Source organism: Vespula pensylvanica, chromosome 5, assembly GCF_014466175.1.
Source record: "Vespula pensylvanica isolate Volc-1 chromosome 5, ASM1446617v1, whole genome shotgun sequence".
Classification (NCBI taxonomy): Eukaryota; Metazoa; Arthropoda; class Insecta; order Hymenoptera; family Vespidae; genus Vespula; species Vespula pensylvanica.
This window is the reverse complement of record NC_057689.1, coordinates 1,949,919-1,965,853: the sequence shown is the minus strand read 5'-3', so window position 1 is coordinate 1,965,853 and position 15,935 is coordinate 1,949,919. Positions and strand designations below refer to the sequence as shown.

The following is a 15,935-nucleotide window of genomic DNA, read 5'->3' as shown; positions in this document are numbered from 1 at the left end:
GATATATAGTATGATGTAAAGATAAAAAAAATTAAGCATTTTAATGTTTAATTTTAGTGTAAAAATATAAGTGTACATTGTAGATGATATGTAAATAGAGAAAGTTAAGTAAAAGTAAATTTGCTCATTTTTTTGACTTTAAATTATAAAAAACTTCTAATGTAAATTAAACATAATAATATGAACACAATTATTTAATCTATAAAACAAGTTCCATAAGTAACAAATATGATACATATGAATGAAATATTTGAATGAGATGAGTGAGTGAGATTTATGAATGATATGAGTATTTAATTTTGAGTAAGACTAGTTCCATTCATAAATTCTAATACGTATATCACCGTTGTTTTTATTTCCATTATTTAATTTTTACCGTTTTTTCAATTCTTTAATCAGTTAGTTTTTTTTCATGTGCACATGTCCCAATTGCATTGATTTAGTTTCATAATATAGAATAAATTCTAAAGTGACCTAAATCGTAAATAAATTTTATTTGATGAATTTAATTTTATAGATTATTCTACTTTATTAAACAATTAACATCCGCTTATATCTAAAACAATACTTATTTCTAAACAATACTTCTTTATACAATTGTAAGAATTTATCTGAACATAATGATTACCAATATATTTATTCTTATATATATATACATTATTATAGCATAAATATCAATCTTATGAACTAAAGGGATCTATTTTTTCTATACTTTTGATATAATCTATAAACCTTGAATTTTCATACAATTTTAGTGGATGGGAACAAATTCGTGATTAGTTCTGGTATTAATTATTTTTATAAATACTTTTATTATAAAGTAATTAACATTAGTTTTTACACACAGCAACCTTGATGCATTAAGATTAGTTAAAAACAATAAAATTTTTTCACATAATGCAAACACTGTTGTTTTATTGGCTGTGCTTAGATTTTATAAATTATAATTCTATAATGTATCAATTATTTAACAAAAAATGTTCAGATAATGTACAATGTAAGAATAACATATGTAAGTTGTATTGTTTAGATTATAAGTTTTTATTGGTCAAGAAATGTACCAATATTGCATAGAAAATTTTTTGGTATAATTAGCAGTTTCTTTTCAAAGGATGTTCACACATATATCCTTTATGCTGAAATGCAGATTCAGATACTTTTCCCAATGTTCTTTCATGTTGGATTAATTCATTATTAATTATATTGTCTTTTAATAGTTCTACTTTCTTAAATGCCTGTTGGGCAACGTACATTGCAATAAATCTTTCCTGCTCAGCATTTCTAATTCCTGTACAATAACTCCTAGAGGCACGTGCTACAACAGCTATTGTTACATATAACTGAATTGTAATATCAGCTAATTTTTGTAATATAATCTGCTTAGAAGATATTTCTGTTCCATATATTTCTAATAACATTGTACTTATATCTACTAATGTTTGAAGACATTGTTCAATTAGAGTACATGCCATTTTAAAGGATAGATGTGCATATTCAAACAAATATAAATTTATTTTTCTTTTAGAAAATATTTGCTTTAGAAAATGAATAGGATTTAGTAAATGATTTCTTGCTTTAATAATATCTTCGTGAATATTGATTCCAACATATTGCAAACCTAACAAAGCTATATATATTTTTTCATCAATAGCAGATCCATCAAATAAAGACAATCCTAAAGCATCATTATAAATTTGCATATATGGATTATCTTTCATGTAGCTTTCAATTCCAATCACCTGCATTCCTTCATAAATTCGTTTTATGCATTCATTGGCACAATAGGTTTCTGTTACAGCTTTTTCTAATTCTAAATCTTGATTTTCATAAAGATCATCAGTTGCACTAGTAAATAATGCAACACTTTCCATACAATACAAACTACATGTTGTTAATCCAACAACTTCTTGTACTGCTTCAAATTCATGCATACATTTGTCAAGATGTTTTCTTCCTAAAATATTTTTGTTCAATAAAGACAAAAAATGTCGCAAAATACCAATTGCTTCTCCAGCAACTCTATTGTTTCCAGGAGCATATACATTCGATAAAATAACATTTCCATTACCCATTTCACCTAGTATATTTTCTTTAGGAATATGTGTATCTTTGAAATCAACTGTACAAACATGTACTTCTTGCTGACCTATTGTATGAATAATATTGCTACAAGTAATACCTCCATAATTACTTTCCACTATAAAACCAGATAATGAGAGATTTGATGAAAAATTCTTTTCTTCAGATTGAGCAATAACTAAAAAGAGATTAGAATTTGCTCCATTAGCCACAAATTCTTTTCTACCATTCATTATCCAAAAATTGCCACAATCTGAAAGTGATATTTCAGTTTCAATATTTTTCATATTTGGACCACTCATAACTTCGGTAATACAAATTGTTGGCAATAATTCTCCATTGCCTATTCTGGGTAAATAATTTTCTTTTTGTGCTTCATTACCAAATTTAGAAATTAAATCAATAGGTATAATATTATTTTTAATAAGGCTTGTAGCTAGCCAAGGTATAGATCCTAAAGTTTCCAATATTTTAAGAGTTTCTGCTTCAGACATATTTAATCCATCATATTTTGCGTCTATTTTAGCTCGTAGAATATCAAGTTCTTTTAATTTTTGAAATGCTTCTTTGGTAGACATCTCACTGCTATTTACGGAAGCCACATAATTTTCCAATGGTTTTATCCATTCAAAAAACTGTTTGTACCTTTCAGAAGATTGTGGTTGAGGAAAAGTCATAAACTCGTAGTCAAATTTACCAACAAATAAATTTTTTAAGAATGGTGGTCTTTGTTCTAATTTTTTTTTATGTGCAGATAGTCTTGTTTTATCTTCGAATACTTCTATTTCTCCTATATTTTGAATACTTCTTTTGGATATATAAATAGATGTTCGTATATATCGACTTCCATTGTGACATATTTTTCGTGTCAACATTATGTATCGCTATTATTATTTAAAAATATTATTCAAAATTCGATAAATATAATTATTAATAACCACCGGTAAGGTTAAACTTGCCCAACAAGAACTTTAACAAGTACTCATAATCATATGTTGTATAAATTTCAGTTGCCTATGTTATCGATAGGTTTCCCTAATGTCGCTATTGCTTCGCTTCCAATAAAATTTAAAATAATACAAAAAATAACTTATTAAAATCTTGTAATAAACAAATTAATAAAATACAAAATTTATAATGCATAATATTATTATTTTCATTAAATTGGATTAAAATCTTTGCGAGTCGATTTTTATCGATTAGATGCAGTTGAACGAATGATGAAACTATAGTTTTGGCGGGTAAATATAAACAAAAAAAAAAATTTTTTATTTTCCTTCAAAACGATATGCGTATCGAGATATCGTATGTAATCTTTATATAATAAACTATTTAGTGTTATCAGATTTTATGTAAACTCTGTATATCAAAAATATTAATTTGTTTTTTACAATGTAATTATTATAATTATTACATATATATTTATTAATTAATTATTTATACATATTGATCCAAAAATTAATTCTTATTCCAATCGATGTTTCTAACTCATAAAACTTATGCTTATAAAACATACTTTTCTGTGTATTTCTTATAACGAAATGATAATGATTCACTTTAAATCAAATAAATGATTGTTTGCGTTTCTTTGATCAGTATTCGTTTTTCTTATCTATTTTGAAATATTTACACGTGTAAGTCTGATAAAGCATAATCATATAAATATCGTTTCTGAAGTTCATGTTTTTTTAGATAGATGGTGTATCAATAATCTTTTTACCATTCTTTATCAACGAAGCATTTCCATTTGGGTTACACCTTACGGATATTTACAATGCAAATCGTGAATTTTACATATAATACATTCAAATTACACTGTGATATCTATTACGTATAGACTTAATTATACCTTAATCGATACTAATATGATCTACAAATTTAATATATGACGCTTCATTCTAACCAGTGAAAAGTATAAAACTGAAAGCAGTAAACAATGTTATTTATAAATATATAAATTTTGTTATTCATAAATATATAACAAAAAGCTAATTTTTACACGATTGAGAAGTAAAAAATTATTTGCATATTCGATTAACAATAACAATATGTAACTCTTTTTTTGTATAAATTGAAGAGTGAATAAATAAATAAATTAATTTAAAAAAATTAATTCGCAAATTAATTTTTAAAAAAATTATACATCAAATAATTTCATATTCCTTACTTCAGATGATATAATCGAAAGTTTGTAGAAATAAATTCTTGAAGTTAATTTATTTAATTATTCAAACTAATTTAAAAACTGAAAAAATTTGCATATCATTTTAATCAGATGAATCTTACATTTTATTGACATCAATTTTTTTATGATAATACATATTTCATATTTTTTTTATTTAACTCGCATGTAGACGTATTAACATCATATATCGATTTGAAATTTTAATTATATACGAAATTTCAACAAATTATTTTTTGCTCCGGGTTTTTAATATTTCATTATACGGCTCTGTACGTAAAACATACTTTTGTAATATTTCTACCATATTTGTCATTTTATCTAACACGCGCTAAAATAGTCGAATAGTACAAGAAAAAATAAATTGGTCAAAAATGTAGTTATACATTTTTATATAATAAATAAATGCAAAAGAATTCGTCTCTTGAATATTGAAATTCGTCTCAGAAAAAAAGATTATTTATTAATTTAATATGTCAAGAAATTTATTTACCTGTAAATTCATATAATCATTTAAAATTTATTTATTATAGATATGGTAAAACATGTATGTATATAAATTTCGTTCAACAAAATGAAATAGAAAGGAACTAAAAAAAAAATTTAATGAATCTAATAAATCATGCATCTGATAGCACACGTCTAACAGCGTAATCGATATTTTATATACTTACTATGCTATATTTATTTAACCTCATACAAAGATCAACATTTATAAACTTATTTCTAGAAATAAAGATTTTTAAAACGAAAATATTAATATCTAAACATCTGTACATACATAAAAAAAGAGCAAAGCCTTTTGCTTTTTAAAGTAACCTAAATAATCAAACGTCTCTTACTATACAAAAAAGAACTATAAAAAGTTTAACGGTAGTTTGAACACGTATTCTTGATTCCGTCACACATAGTAACTGCTGCAATTCAACTTATGAAGTCAGTTCATTTTTAACGAATATCAGATAAAGAATTTCGATATTATACAAAGAGGCGATATTATAAAAAGATGTTACTCATAATAGGTTCAATGTGCGCGTTTCTTTTTAGTTGGCTATATTATTATAAATCTCAAATAAATTTATGCTTTCCAATAACAATATTTTATTATTACATAATATATTCGATAGTAGGTATTCAAGATGTAATCAACGATATAATGAATGCCAAAAATAATAAAACAGGTACGATCTTTTATTTTATTCGTTTGAATTTCTTTTGTTTAAAAAACAACAAAACATTCGAAAATTCAAATCCCATTTTCAAAATTATATGGTACGCATACGCGATACGAGCTTTTAAAAATTTTTTAATTAAATTAGTATTATTATTTTAATAAAGAAAAATATATTTCTAAAAAAATTGGATATTTTTTTTATATCATATTATGCATTTGTGGATCTATTAGTTCTTTATATTAATTTTTAATAAATCTACTAGAAATTACATGTAAGAGTAAATATCAATTTTTTTTTATGTTTCAAAAAAATAAGAACATTATAAATATTTATTTCTTGAATATTATTAATAAGAAAACGGATTTACAAATTACTTAAAGCAGTTACTATAATTGGAAATTAAATTATAATGTAAAAATTAATATCAAAATATAAATATAAATTTTACTAATAACTTTAGTTCAATCATAATAAGTATTAGTTTTTATTAAAATCATTTTATTTTGTAAGCTTTGTTACCAATGCCTGAAAAAATTGCTATTGTAACGGGTGGTTCTAGAGGAATTGGTGCTACAATTACTAAAATGTTGCTGCAATGTCACATGGAAGTAATAATTGGTAAATATTATAAAAAAATTCTTTTTATACTTTAAAGTTAATACCTTATTATTTTAGCTTGTCGAACACCTGCCGCTGGAGAGAAATTAATTTCCGAGATTAGAGAATCTGGTATTACTTCGGGAAAAGCAAAAGTTTATAAACTCGACAATGCTTCTTTGGAATCTGTAAAAGAATTTGCTAATCAAATTAAACTTAATTATAACAAAATACACATTTTAATAAATAATGGTAAAAATAATTAAATTTGAATACAACTAATACTTGAAAATAAAAATTTGCATATAATTAATAATTTCATAATTAATTTATGTATTTTTTGTAGCTGGTATAATGTTTACTCCCTATGAAGAAACAAAGGATGGTTTTGAACAGCAATGGAGTGTAAATTATTTGTCACACTTTTATTTAACAGCATTGTTATTACCACTTTTGAAAGCAGGCAGTCATCCACAAGAAAACAGTAGAGTTATTAATGTTTCTTCTTGTGCTCATCGTATTGGATACATAAAATTTGACGACATAAATTTTAAGTAAGACATATTCAATTTGAATAAATCAACAATTATAGTCTTTAGATAAAAACTATTAATTTTTTTATAACACAATTATATTGATTAGAAAACATTTCAACACATATGCTATGTATGGGCAAAGTAAATTAGCTCAAGTAATATCTACAAAACATTTACAAAATCTTTTCAAAGAGAAACAATTGGGCATTCAAGTGTATGCGGTACATCCAGGAATTGTTAATACAGATTTATTTCAGCATTCCTATATATATAAAATGAAATTTTTAAATAAATATATAGTAAAGGTAATGAAATTTGACTGAAATATTTCTGAAATGCGATATTTTTATACTATTCTAATTATTCATTTATAAATAAATTATAATAATTTCAGAGTCCTGAACAAGGAGCTATGGCAATAATTTATGCAGCTACTAATGATAAAATTAAAGAACATGGTGGTATTTATATTAATAATTGTAAAGAAACAAAAGTAAATCCTATAGCTTTTGATAAATCTGTTCAAGAAAAATTATTCCATCTTTCTCTTGAACAAGTACAACTGAAAGATTTTTTTCAATACGTAGATATTTAATATCGATATATTTTTATAAAAACATAATAAAAACTTATTTATAAGTTTATAAATTCATATAATGAAATGTAACATTTTTCTTTAAAAAAATGTAAAATTTTCTTAAAAATATTATAAATTTATTAAAAATATAATAATCATATAATTATTATGGCTGTAATATTCTTACTATAAAAAAAGAATGAAACAATGAAAACAAAATTAAATTTTGTTTGATCACGTATTCTATATTATAGTATATGAGGAGTACGTGACTTCACATCTATAACGTAACATGGTAATATAAAATCTTGCAATTTATCATTTTATAATCGTAACAAATTGATTGTTTCAATTATTTTATTTAATATTAATATTAATTCCTCACAATAGGATGATTTCATAAAAAAACTAATCTTGTTTATGATATTTTTGAAGAGTAAATATCACACCACGTGACTATTTCGAAACATTTTTAGATTTGATTGATTGTTCCATGTAAAAATTAGTATTGAATTTACCTAATAAAAATGCAAGAAAATAAATAAAGAGAGAATTAGTTGGTTTACCTTTAGTTTTGATTAAATGACTTTACTATTTTGATTCTAAAAATATAAAATTATATTTTTAATATAAATTTTTAATCATCATTACAAGTCACTCTTACTTTCTTTAATAGTGAGTCGATAGATGACGAGCGAAGAATTGCATGTCGGCATGAGTTGACTAACCTTTAAAGATTACAAATTTAAAAACAAAAATTGATGATTATTGTTAAATAAAAAAAAAGCTGTTCTAATTTTTGTAGAGTTCGTTTATTTGAAAAAATAGCTTTATTATATTAATTATCAAAATGCCGAAAATACGTGCAGAAAAGGTATCTCGTGTGCATAAAGAGGTTACAAGGCAAGGTAGAAAACATTTTTATTAATTAATTGTTTCAATTACTTTATATGACAAATGAGATTTAATTCTTATATTTTGTAGGTATTCAGTTTAATAAAGATTTTGGTCAACATATTTTGAAGAATCCTCTTATTATACAAAATATGGTTGAGAAAGCTGCAATTAGACCGACAGATGTTGTATTAGAAATTGGTCCTGGTACAGGAAATATGACAATCAAAATGTTAGATAAAGCAAAAAAAGTAATAGCATGTGAATTAGATCCAAGAATGGTTGCAGAATTGCAAAAACGTGTACAAGGGTCACCTTATCAACCAAAATTACAAATAATAGTAGGAAATGTTTTGAAGACAAATTTGCCATTTTTTGATTTGTGCGTTGCAAATATTCCTTATCAAATTTCATCTCCATTAGTATTCAAATTACTTTTGCACAGGCCTATTTTTAGGTAACTATATATTTCTATCAAACTGTATAAGACAGAAATATTTGTTTATTTAAATGCTGTAAAAATTAAATGTATAATATATATTGTTCTATTTTATTACAAATTATTTTTTTAGATGTGCAGTACTTATGTTTCAAAGAGAATTTGCAGAACGTTTGGTTGCAAAACCAGGCGACAAATTATATTGTCGCCTTAGCATCAACACACAACTTTTAGCACGTGTAGATATGTTAATGAAAGTTGGAAAAAATAATTTTAGGCCACCACCAAAAGTAGAATCAAATGTAGTTAGAATAGAACCTAGAAATCCACCACCACCAATTAATTATCAGGAATGGGATGGATTAACAAGGATTGGATTTGTTAGGAAAAATAAAACACTTTCAGCAGCATTTAAACAAACTGCTGTAATGACAATGTTAGAAAAGAATTATAAACTTCATTGTAGTTTAAACAATAAGGTACTCATCACTTTTAATCTCTGTAAAACAATTTTTTCAAGATATCTTTTTAAATTAATTTTATTACATTAAAATATAGACAATACCAGAAAATTTTGATATAAAAGAAATGGTAAATAAGATATTGCAAACTGCTAAAGCAGAAAGTAAGCGAGCTAGGACTATGGACATTGATGATTTTATCAGGTATGTAAAAATAATAATATATCTGGTTTTGTTCTATGAAGTATAGAATTTTTTGTTTCTAGTCTTTTACATGCATTTAATGCTGAAGGAATTCATTTTACATGAATAAAGAAAAATTCATATATTTAAAAAAAAATTCATGTCTTTTAAATTACAAATTGTGAAGATCATCAGGATTATATAAAAAATCCAAGGGAAGAAATAAAAAATGTTCATTATGTTTTTTTTTATAAGAAACATTGTAATATTTGTAAATAAATATAGATATTTTTATATGTATATGGATATTTGGATGAAACTTTTAAGTATGAAGTATATAATTGTTACAATTACATTTTATAATACAGGTACTATTTGAACTCTGATTTTTTATACTATCAAATGTTACTAATGTATCATTCATTTTCATACTTTATTTAATTTTAAAGAAAAAGATATAATTTTTTTGTTACAAAGAAATTGCATTATATATATATATATATACATAATACATGACAGCAGTATGTTCGTAATTGTATCTATTCTACTTATGAAACATTTTATATTTTTTAGTTTTTAGTTTTATTATCCTTATAATCATAAATAATTAAATTATACTTAATATAAAAATTATCATGTATAATACATAAACTTGTGTCTTTATCATTTACAAATGTATTAATTACATTATTCGCATATAAGATGAAAGTGTATATATGATTATTTCTTTGGGAATCACGTTATGAAGAGCAATATTTAGAGATTTTCATTTAAAGAGATATCTAATAAGAATTTATCTTCCAATGCAAAATTATAAATATGGAAATAATTTTTACGAAACAAAAGATAAACTACATAAATTTTACCATATAGCATTAAAAAAATTTAAAAGATTATTTTTAAAATAATTTGCATCTGTAGAGAAAAAAATATATCAGCATATTAAAAAATATATATATAGTATAACACAATTCATTATAGTGTGTATATGTATACTATATATATTTAAATTATCACGTGCACGCGTGAACACACTATACATAGTATGATATATATATATATATATATATATATATATATATTTACATGCACACACAGATATATACTGTATATGGATTTATTATGATATAGAATTTAAATACATTCTAATCTCTTCCATGAATAAACTCAGTTTATATATGTTTTCTATTCATTTTATATCACATATAAAAAGTAATAGATATTAATTGAACATATTATGTGCATTTGTCTTATTCTTTTTCTATTTTTTTCATTAATTGTTCTAAAGAATATATGCAAAACTTATATACATTAATATTAAAATTAGTATTATCTTTTAGTATGAAAATTCTTTTCTTGTTAATTAATTTAGAAATATTATCATTTAAAAATCGTAAATAAGAAATAATTTTTTTAGTGTGAATGAAATTTCCAAATTTCCAATTACCTTCATTGACAATGATATTATATGCATTTTTGTATTACTCATATTTATAATTTGTCATTCATGCATTTACATTTATGCAACTTGTGCACCATTATATATTTATTTTCTCTTATAACTTCAATAAAAAATAATTGTAAAAAAAATTTGTAAATATTATTTATTATAAATGCTATATCATTTCATTGTGAATCATATTGCAATATATTAGTTCCGTTTAAAATTAATTTTCTATTGATAGTAGAACAATAATAATATTTTAATTTTCTAATATTATAATTCTATAATTATACTTTATTACATAAATTCTAGCATATGTTTATAATCAGCTAATATATCAGTACATTTTTCTTTTGTTAATTTTTATAAATATTCCTATATATAGATGACATTTTTTTATCTTACATAATATTCATAAATATCTTTAAACGATAGTTATATTTCGTATAAGATTATTACATTAATATAATAATAATAATGAATAATATATAAAAGAAATGTATTAGCAACTTAAGAAGCTACTTAGAAACATGGATTATATATATAATTTATAACGAAATTTAGGAAAATGAATAAACATGTTCTTTTTCAATGAAATAATTTGTTAATAATCTCAAAATAAGAAAATAAATGAACAAAATGTATACAGGTATATGTACCAAACATATATATCAAACAAAACTTATTAGTTTGTTTCCAGATAAAATTATCAAACTATAATTTTAGCTTCTTTATGTTTTGTCTTTTTCTCACTTCAATTAATCATCATATTTCAAAAATGTAGTAAACAATAAACAATTGTTATAGTGAGATAACATTAAAATAATAAGCCATTCTTCATAGTATACATTGCAACTGTATTACAAATAAATCTAATTTATAATTGAGAAGATTAATAAGTTATATGAAGGAAATTAATCCGTGTCAGAGCTATAAGACCATCTGACACGACGTTTCTGCTTTTTAGATCTTGATTTTGATCGCGATCTTCGATATTTTGATTTTTTATGACTTTTATGTAATCTGCGCTTCTCTTTGTTGGATAAACTATTTTTTGAGTCGGAATGTTTTGGTATTGAACATGTTTCACTTATAGATGAAATTACTGAATTTGTTATACTTGAATTAGAGATGGAAGATCGACTACGAGAACGACTACGAGAACGACTACGAGAACGACTACGAGAACGACTACGAGAACGACTACGAGAACGACTACGAGAACGACTATGAGAACGACTATGAGTACGACTACGAGAATGACTACGAGAACGACTACGAGAAAGACTACGAGAAGGACTACGAGAACGACTACGAGAACGACTACGAGAACGACTACGAGAACGACTACGAGAACTGCTACGAGACCTGCTACTTGATCTGTTAAGAGATCTACTAAAAGATCTGCTGCGAGATCTGTTATGAGACCTGCTAGATCTGCTAGATCTGCTACGGGATCTATTTCGAGATCTGCTACGTGATCTACTACGAGAGCATTTTCTCTTTTTATTTTTACATAAATCCCTACGTCTAGATCTTCTTTTATGTTTATATAATCTATCTGAATAATTGTTAAATTGGCTACTGGAACACGGAATATTCTCTCTGTTTAAGAAATCTATCTTCATGGAGTTATTTACTTCTTCACTTTCGTATTCATTCTTATATTTATAAACTTGTCGTTTTCTACAGTTTGATCTTTTGTTTTTTTTCTGCATGTGCGAAGATTCGCTAGTACTTCTGGTTCTAGATCGTTTGTTTTCCTTGTATTTATAATTTTGTCTAGAATTATTTAATAATGTTGTATCAGTTATTATTCTGAATTTATTTCTCCCTTCTCTTTCAGTTTTCTCAATATCATAAACTCGTGAGCTTATAGAACTTTTAATTCTTGACTTCTGTTGTAGAAGTTCAAATTTGTGAGTTTCTTTACTTTCATTATATGTTTCACTTCCGCTACTACTGCTGCTATTACTAGTACTAGTAGTGCTACTGCTACTGCTGCTACTGCTACTACTGCTGCTACTGCTACTACTGCTACCACTGCTGCTATTAGTACAGTTGCCATTATTGTTATTAAAGACATTATTTCCTTCATTGTATCTTTCTTCTTTTTTTATTAAATCCTTACGCACATTTACTGTACCTTTAATTGAATTTATTTCTTTTCTTGATTTTACTTCATTTAATTTCTTCCTTCTATCTTCTTCCAAACTAGATTCGCTAGAACTATATGGTTTTATTTTTCCGCGTTGACTACTTCTTCTACTACTTTTATTTCTGAAATCACTTTCACCTGAACTTGAAACACTACTATCTATTCTTTTACGATTCTTGAAATTACTGTGTTTACGTCTTTTATTATTGATTTTTTTCTTTGACGATTTCTTTATATGATTTCGACATTGTCTGCTTCTTCTAGGATTGTAATCACTATCTGACGAATTATCGCTTGAAGAAGATGATGTTTCCGAGATATTAGTCCTTAAGATTTCACTAGTTACCTTATTAGATGGTCCTTTCTTACAACCATATGATGTACTAGGTTGAGGATCCTCGTAAATAGAAGTTCGCACAGGTCTATTAAATAATAATAAAAAATATATGTTCACATGTACATTATTTAAACTTATTGATTAAAATTATAGATATTCAAGTTAGTAGAAAAGAAACTTACTCTACATTATCATTAGATACATAAGCTGTATTTGTATCCTCAGGATCGGAAGAGACTAGTTCTATAATCTCAGGTGTTCTTTCATGACGAGGTTTGACATAACAGATCACTTCACATTCGTCATCTGAAGATCCAGATGATATTGTCAAAACATCTGGTACATTGTATGGCATTTCCAATTGAAAAGCTTGTCCGACAGTACTAGGTCCTGAAATAAGTAAATATTATATTAATGTTTGCTGGAGCTATGATTTATGGTTGAATTTCGAAAATAATTGTTTTTATTGTTACCAGGCATATTAACTGGGTGTGGTCCTACGCCAGGTAATTCAGCATTTACACGTAAATCAATTGCTTCATCAAGTACATGAACGTCTGAATCATCGGAAGAAGTACTACTACTGCTAGATACAGGTGAAACAACATGTGGAACATAATCTCTTGATAAACCTATCACAAAACATGTACATTTTTACTTTCAGTAAATTAGTAAAATAATTGTATTATATAAAACTTTATAAACCTTGAAATAAGTAAGTAACAGCATGGTCATATCCAACTATATCATAATTAGTCCCTGCAAAATTGAATAACTCATGTATAAAATGTTCTGTATGTACACCAAAATATGGCCGCACAATATTTTGGAATTGAAGACTTCTAATATCATGATGTGTTAGTGCATCCATAATAGTTCTTAAAACATATGGAATATGTGCTGGTCTATTATTAATTAATATATGTAATTCTCTGTTTAACCATGGAACAAGACGATCTAATTCTCTTGGATATCTCCTATAAAATATAATTACTTATTAATTTCACTGCCATTGCAACTTATAATATAACAAAGATCATATTGAAACATACCGGTAATATTCAGCACTACATTCTTGAAAACGTCCAAATCCAAAACGTCCAGGTAATGAAGTAGCCCATATTCCATGTGTGTATATAGCACGGCGCAATGTAGGATTCATGCGTCTAGCCCTATGTTCCTCTCTTGAAACCTGTGGCTGCATAACTGGTATTTGTTCTCTTGCCTGTTCAGTGTTTGACATGGCTTCACGACGACGATTATCAGTCATGGTTGTTCTACAAGGTTAGGTCAAACAAAAGTTATAAAATGTAAATTTCTACCATTTTGTTTCTTTAGTCTATATATAATTTGTTACATTATTACCTATAGAAAAAACGGCGTAAACCAACATCCCAATTTCCATCTACTTCAAAATTAACATCTAAATGCTGGATTGCCATAACTGGAGGTTGGGAAATTTGAGATGCTAATTCGCGTGGTACATGGTATTGATCATAATCTTCTTCTGATCTTACATTATGTATGATTGATTTAAAAGTTTGTTTACATAATGGACATTCTGTTTTTATTTTAGACCATTGTAATAAACAATTAAAACAAAATTGATGTAAGCAACTGTCAGTAAACGATGTGTTGATAAGTTTTCCAAGACAGATACTGCAATTAGGAGGTGGAGAGGCCGCTCCTTCACTTCTTTCACTGCTATCAGAACTTTGTACAACTCCTTCAGACTTAATTGGTTCTGCAGTAGCAGAGGTAGAATCTTTTACTTGCACTGGACCCTCCATGGTAATTTGATATTTTATATTGTTCAAACAATCATCTATTGAAATTATTATTAGAATATCATAAAGCAAGAACTTTTTAAATTATTTCATATTATAGAAAACTATTTCAACTTTATATATAATCATTTTTATATGGATAGATAATATAAGTTTGCTTAAATTGAAAACAGAAATATAGAATATAAAAAATTTAAGTCAATTGCAAAAGAAGTAAATATGAAAAAATGTATGAACGTATTAAATTTAAAAATAATTTTTTTTCCTAATCATTAAAAACATGCATAAAAATATTGAAATTCTATTGATATTATATAAACATATAATTTTTAATAATCTGATTTAACTATTGATATATAAACTAAAATACACGTTGCATATATATATCTTAGAATTATTTTCTACTTCTTTTTTTTTTATAAATATTTTTGAATTGAATATATAAAAAGTAAACCACCTTTAAGGATGCATATTCCACTTTATAATACGATTAGGCAAAATTAAGTGTAATAAATAATCCATACAAAAGTATTTTTTTTACGAATATTGAAGTAGAAACGATATTATTTGAGTAACGCTACAAGAAAATGGATTCGAAAAAAATCATTGAAAGAATAGCACGTCATAAATTGACAGTGTTCTATAGCTTTTCATGGAATACATTTATTTTTTTTGATTTATCTAAGATCATCAACGATAAACGATTTAATAAGATTAATCTTTTACCTTACAATAGATAACAGAAAATGTATAAATTTTTGATGAAATTCAATACTGTTTGACGTGAAACTGACTTTTTTTACGACTCACGACATCGACGACCATAAGGCAAAAACTAACGCAGGATACGTTCAGTTGGTACCGCATGTGGATATACAAATGATATAAGAATCGACTAGAGAAATATAGGTTCATCTTCCGATTTAGCAACGCCATCTGTTAATAGTTGTTATCCTTTTGTAATATAATTTTATATTTCCCTAAAATGTTAACACATAGGTCTTTTTTTATTTTACTGTTTTTTTTTTATAACCATTTATAATAAGAAATTACTTAATTTTATAATTTTAATAATATTTCCATCTT

The 15,935-nt window shown here is 25.3% G+C and overlaps 4 protein-coding genes across 4 annotated transcripts; 2 read left to right on the top strand and 2 right to left on the bottom strand.

Moving 5' to 3' along the window:
• Positions 1 to 334: 334 nt before the first annotated feature.
• On the bottom strand, positions 335 to 3,157 carry LOC122629241 (complex I assembly factor ACAD9, mitochondrial). Its single transcript, XM_043812427.1, has one exon. The coding sequence runs from the start codon at positions 2,952 to 2,954 to the stop codon at positions 1,092 to 1,094; it is 1,863 nt and encodes a 620-aa protein (XP_043668362.1). The 5' UTR covers positions 2,955 to 3,157; the 3' UTR covers positions 335 to 1,091.
• Positions 3,158 to 4,952: 1,795 nt separating this feature from the next.
• LOC122629447 (dehydrogenase/reductase SDR family member on chromosome X-like) lies at positions 4,953 to 7,216 on the top strand. The gene is made up of 6 exons (XM_043812858.1): positions 4,953 to 5,442; positions 5,947 to 6,054; positions 6,112 to 6,285; positions 6,380 to 6,587; positions 6,676 to 6,874; positions 6,964 to 7,216. Exons 1-6 carry the CDS (start codon positions 5,268 to 5,270, stop codon positions 7,162 to 7,164), a joined length of 1,065 nt encoding a protein of 354 aa, XP_043668793.1. The 5' UTR covers positions 4,953 to 5,267; the 3' UTR covers positions 7,165 to 7,216.
• A 458-nt stretch (positions 7,217 to 7,674) lies between these two features.
• On the top strand, positions 7,675 to 9,275 carry LOC122629336 (probable dimethyladenosine transferase). The gene is made up of 5 exons (XM_043812684.1): positions 7,675 to 8,054; positions 8,131 to 8,497; positions 8,613 to 8,958; positions 9,038 to 9,144; positions 9,207 to 9,275. The coding sequence occupies exons 1-5, from the start codon at positions 7,997 to 7,999 to the stop codon at positions 9,247 to 9,249; spliced, it is 921 nt and encodes a 306-aa protein (XP_043668619.1). The 5' UTR covers positions 7,675 to 7,996; the 3' UTR covers positions 9,250 to 9,275.
• A 2,085-nt stretch (positions 9,276 to 11,360) lies between these two features.
• LOC122629335 (serine/arginine repetitive matrix protein 5) lies at positions 11,361 to 15,833 on the bottom strand. Its single transcript, XM_043812683.1, has 7 exons — positions 15,576 to 15,833; positions 14,428 to 14,887; positions 14,115 to 14,339; positions 13,768 to 14,039; positions 13,536 to 13,694; positions 13,245 to 13,452; positions 11,361 to 13,147 (listed from the first exon to the last, which is right to left on the bottom strand). The coding sequence occupies exons 2-7, from the start codon at positions 14,850 to 14,852 to the stop codon at positions 11,482 to 11,484; spliced, it is 2,955 nt and encodes a 984-aa protein (XP_043668618.1). The 5' UTR covers positions 14,853 to 14,887; positions 15,576 to 15,833; the 3' UTR covers positions 11,361 to 11,481.
• Between the last annotated feature and the right edge of the window lie 102 nt (positions 15,834 to 15,935).

Excerpts from the sequence above, each read along its gene's own strand:
- LOC122629241 (XM_043812427.1), bottom strand. The coding sequence starts at position 2,954 with ATGTTGACACGAAAAATATGTCACAATGGAAGTCGATATATACGAACA.
- LOC122629447 (XM_043812858.1), top strand. The coding sequence starts at position 5,268 with ATGTTACTCATAATAGGTTCAATGTGCGCGTTTCTTTTTAGTTGGCTA. Across the intron at positions 6,055-6,111 it reads TCACATGGAAGTAATAATTG|CTTGTCGAACACCTGCCGCT; the intron begins GTAAATATTATA and ends TTATTATTTTAG. Across the intron at positions 6,588-6,675 it reads TTTGACGACATAAATTTTAA|AAAACATTTCAACACATATG; the intron begins GTAAGACATATT and ends TATATTGATTAG.
- LOC122629336 (XM_043812684.1), top strand. The coding sequence starts at position 7,997 with ATGCCGAAAATACGTGCAGAAAAGGTATCTCGTGTGCATAAAGAGGTT. Across the intron at positions 8,498-8,612 it reads TTGCACAGGCCTATTTTTAG|ATGTGCAGTACTTATGTTTC; the intron begins GTAACTATATAT and ends TTATTTTTTTAG. Across the intron at positions 9,145-9,206 it reads GACATTGATGATTTTATCAG|TCTTTTACATGCATTTAATG; the intron begins GTATGTAAAAAT and ends TTTTGTTTCTAG.
- LOC122629335 (XM_043812683.1), bottom strand. The coding sequence starts at position 14,852 with ATGGAGGGTCCAGTGCAAGTAAAAGATTCTACCTCTGCTACTGCAGAA. Across the intron at positions 14,340-14,427 it reads TTACGCCGTTTTTTCTATAG|AACAACCATGACTGATAATC; the intron begins GTAATAATGTAA and ends CTAACCTTGTAG. Across the intron at positions 13,453-13,535 it reads ACACCCAGTTAATATGCCTG|GACCTAGTACTGTCGGACAA; the intron begins GTAACAATAAAA and ends TACTTATTTCAG.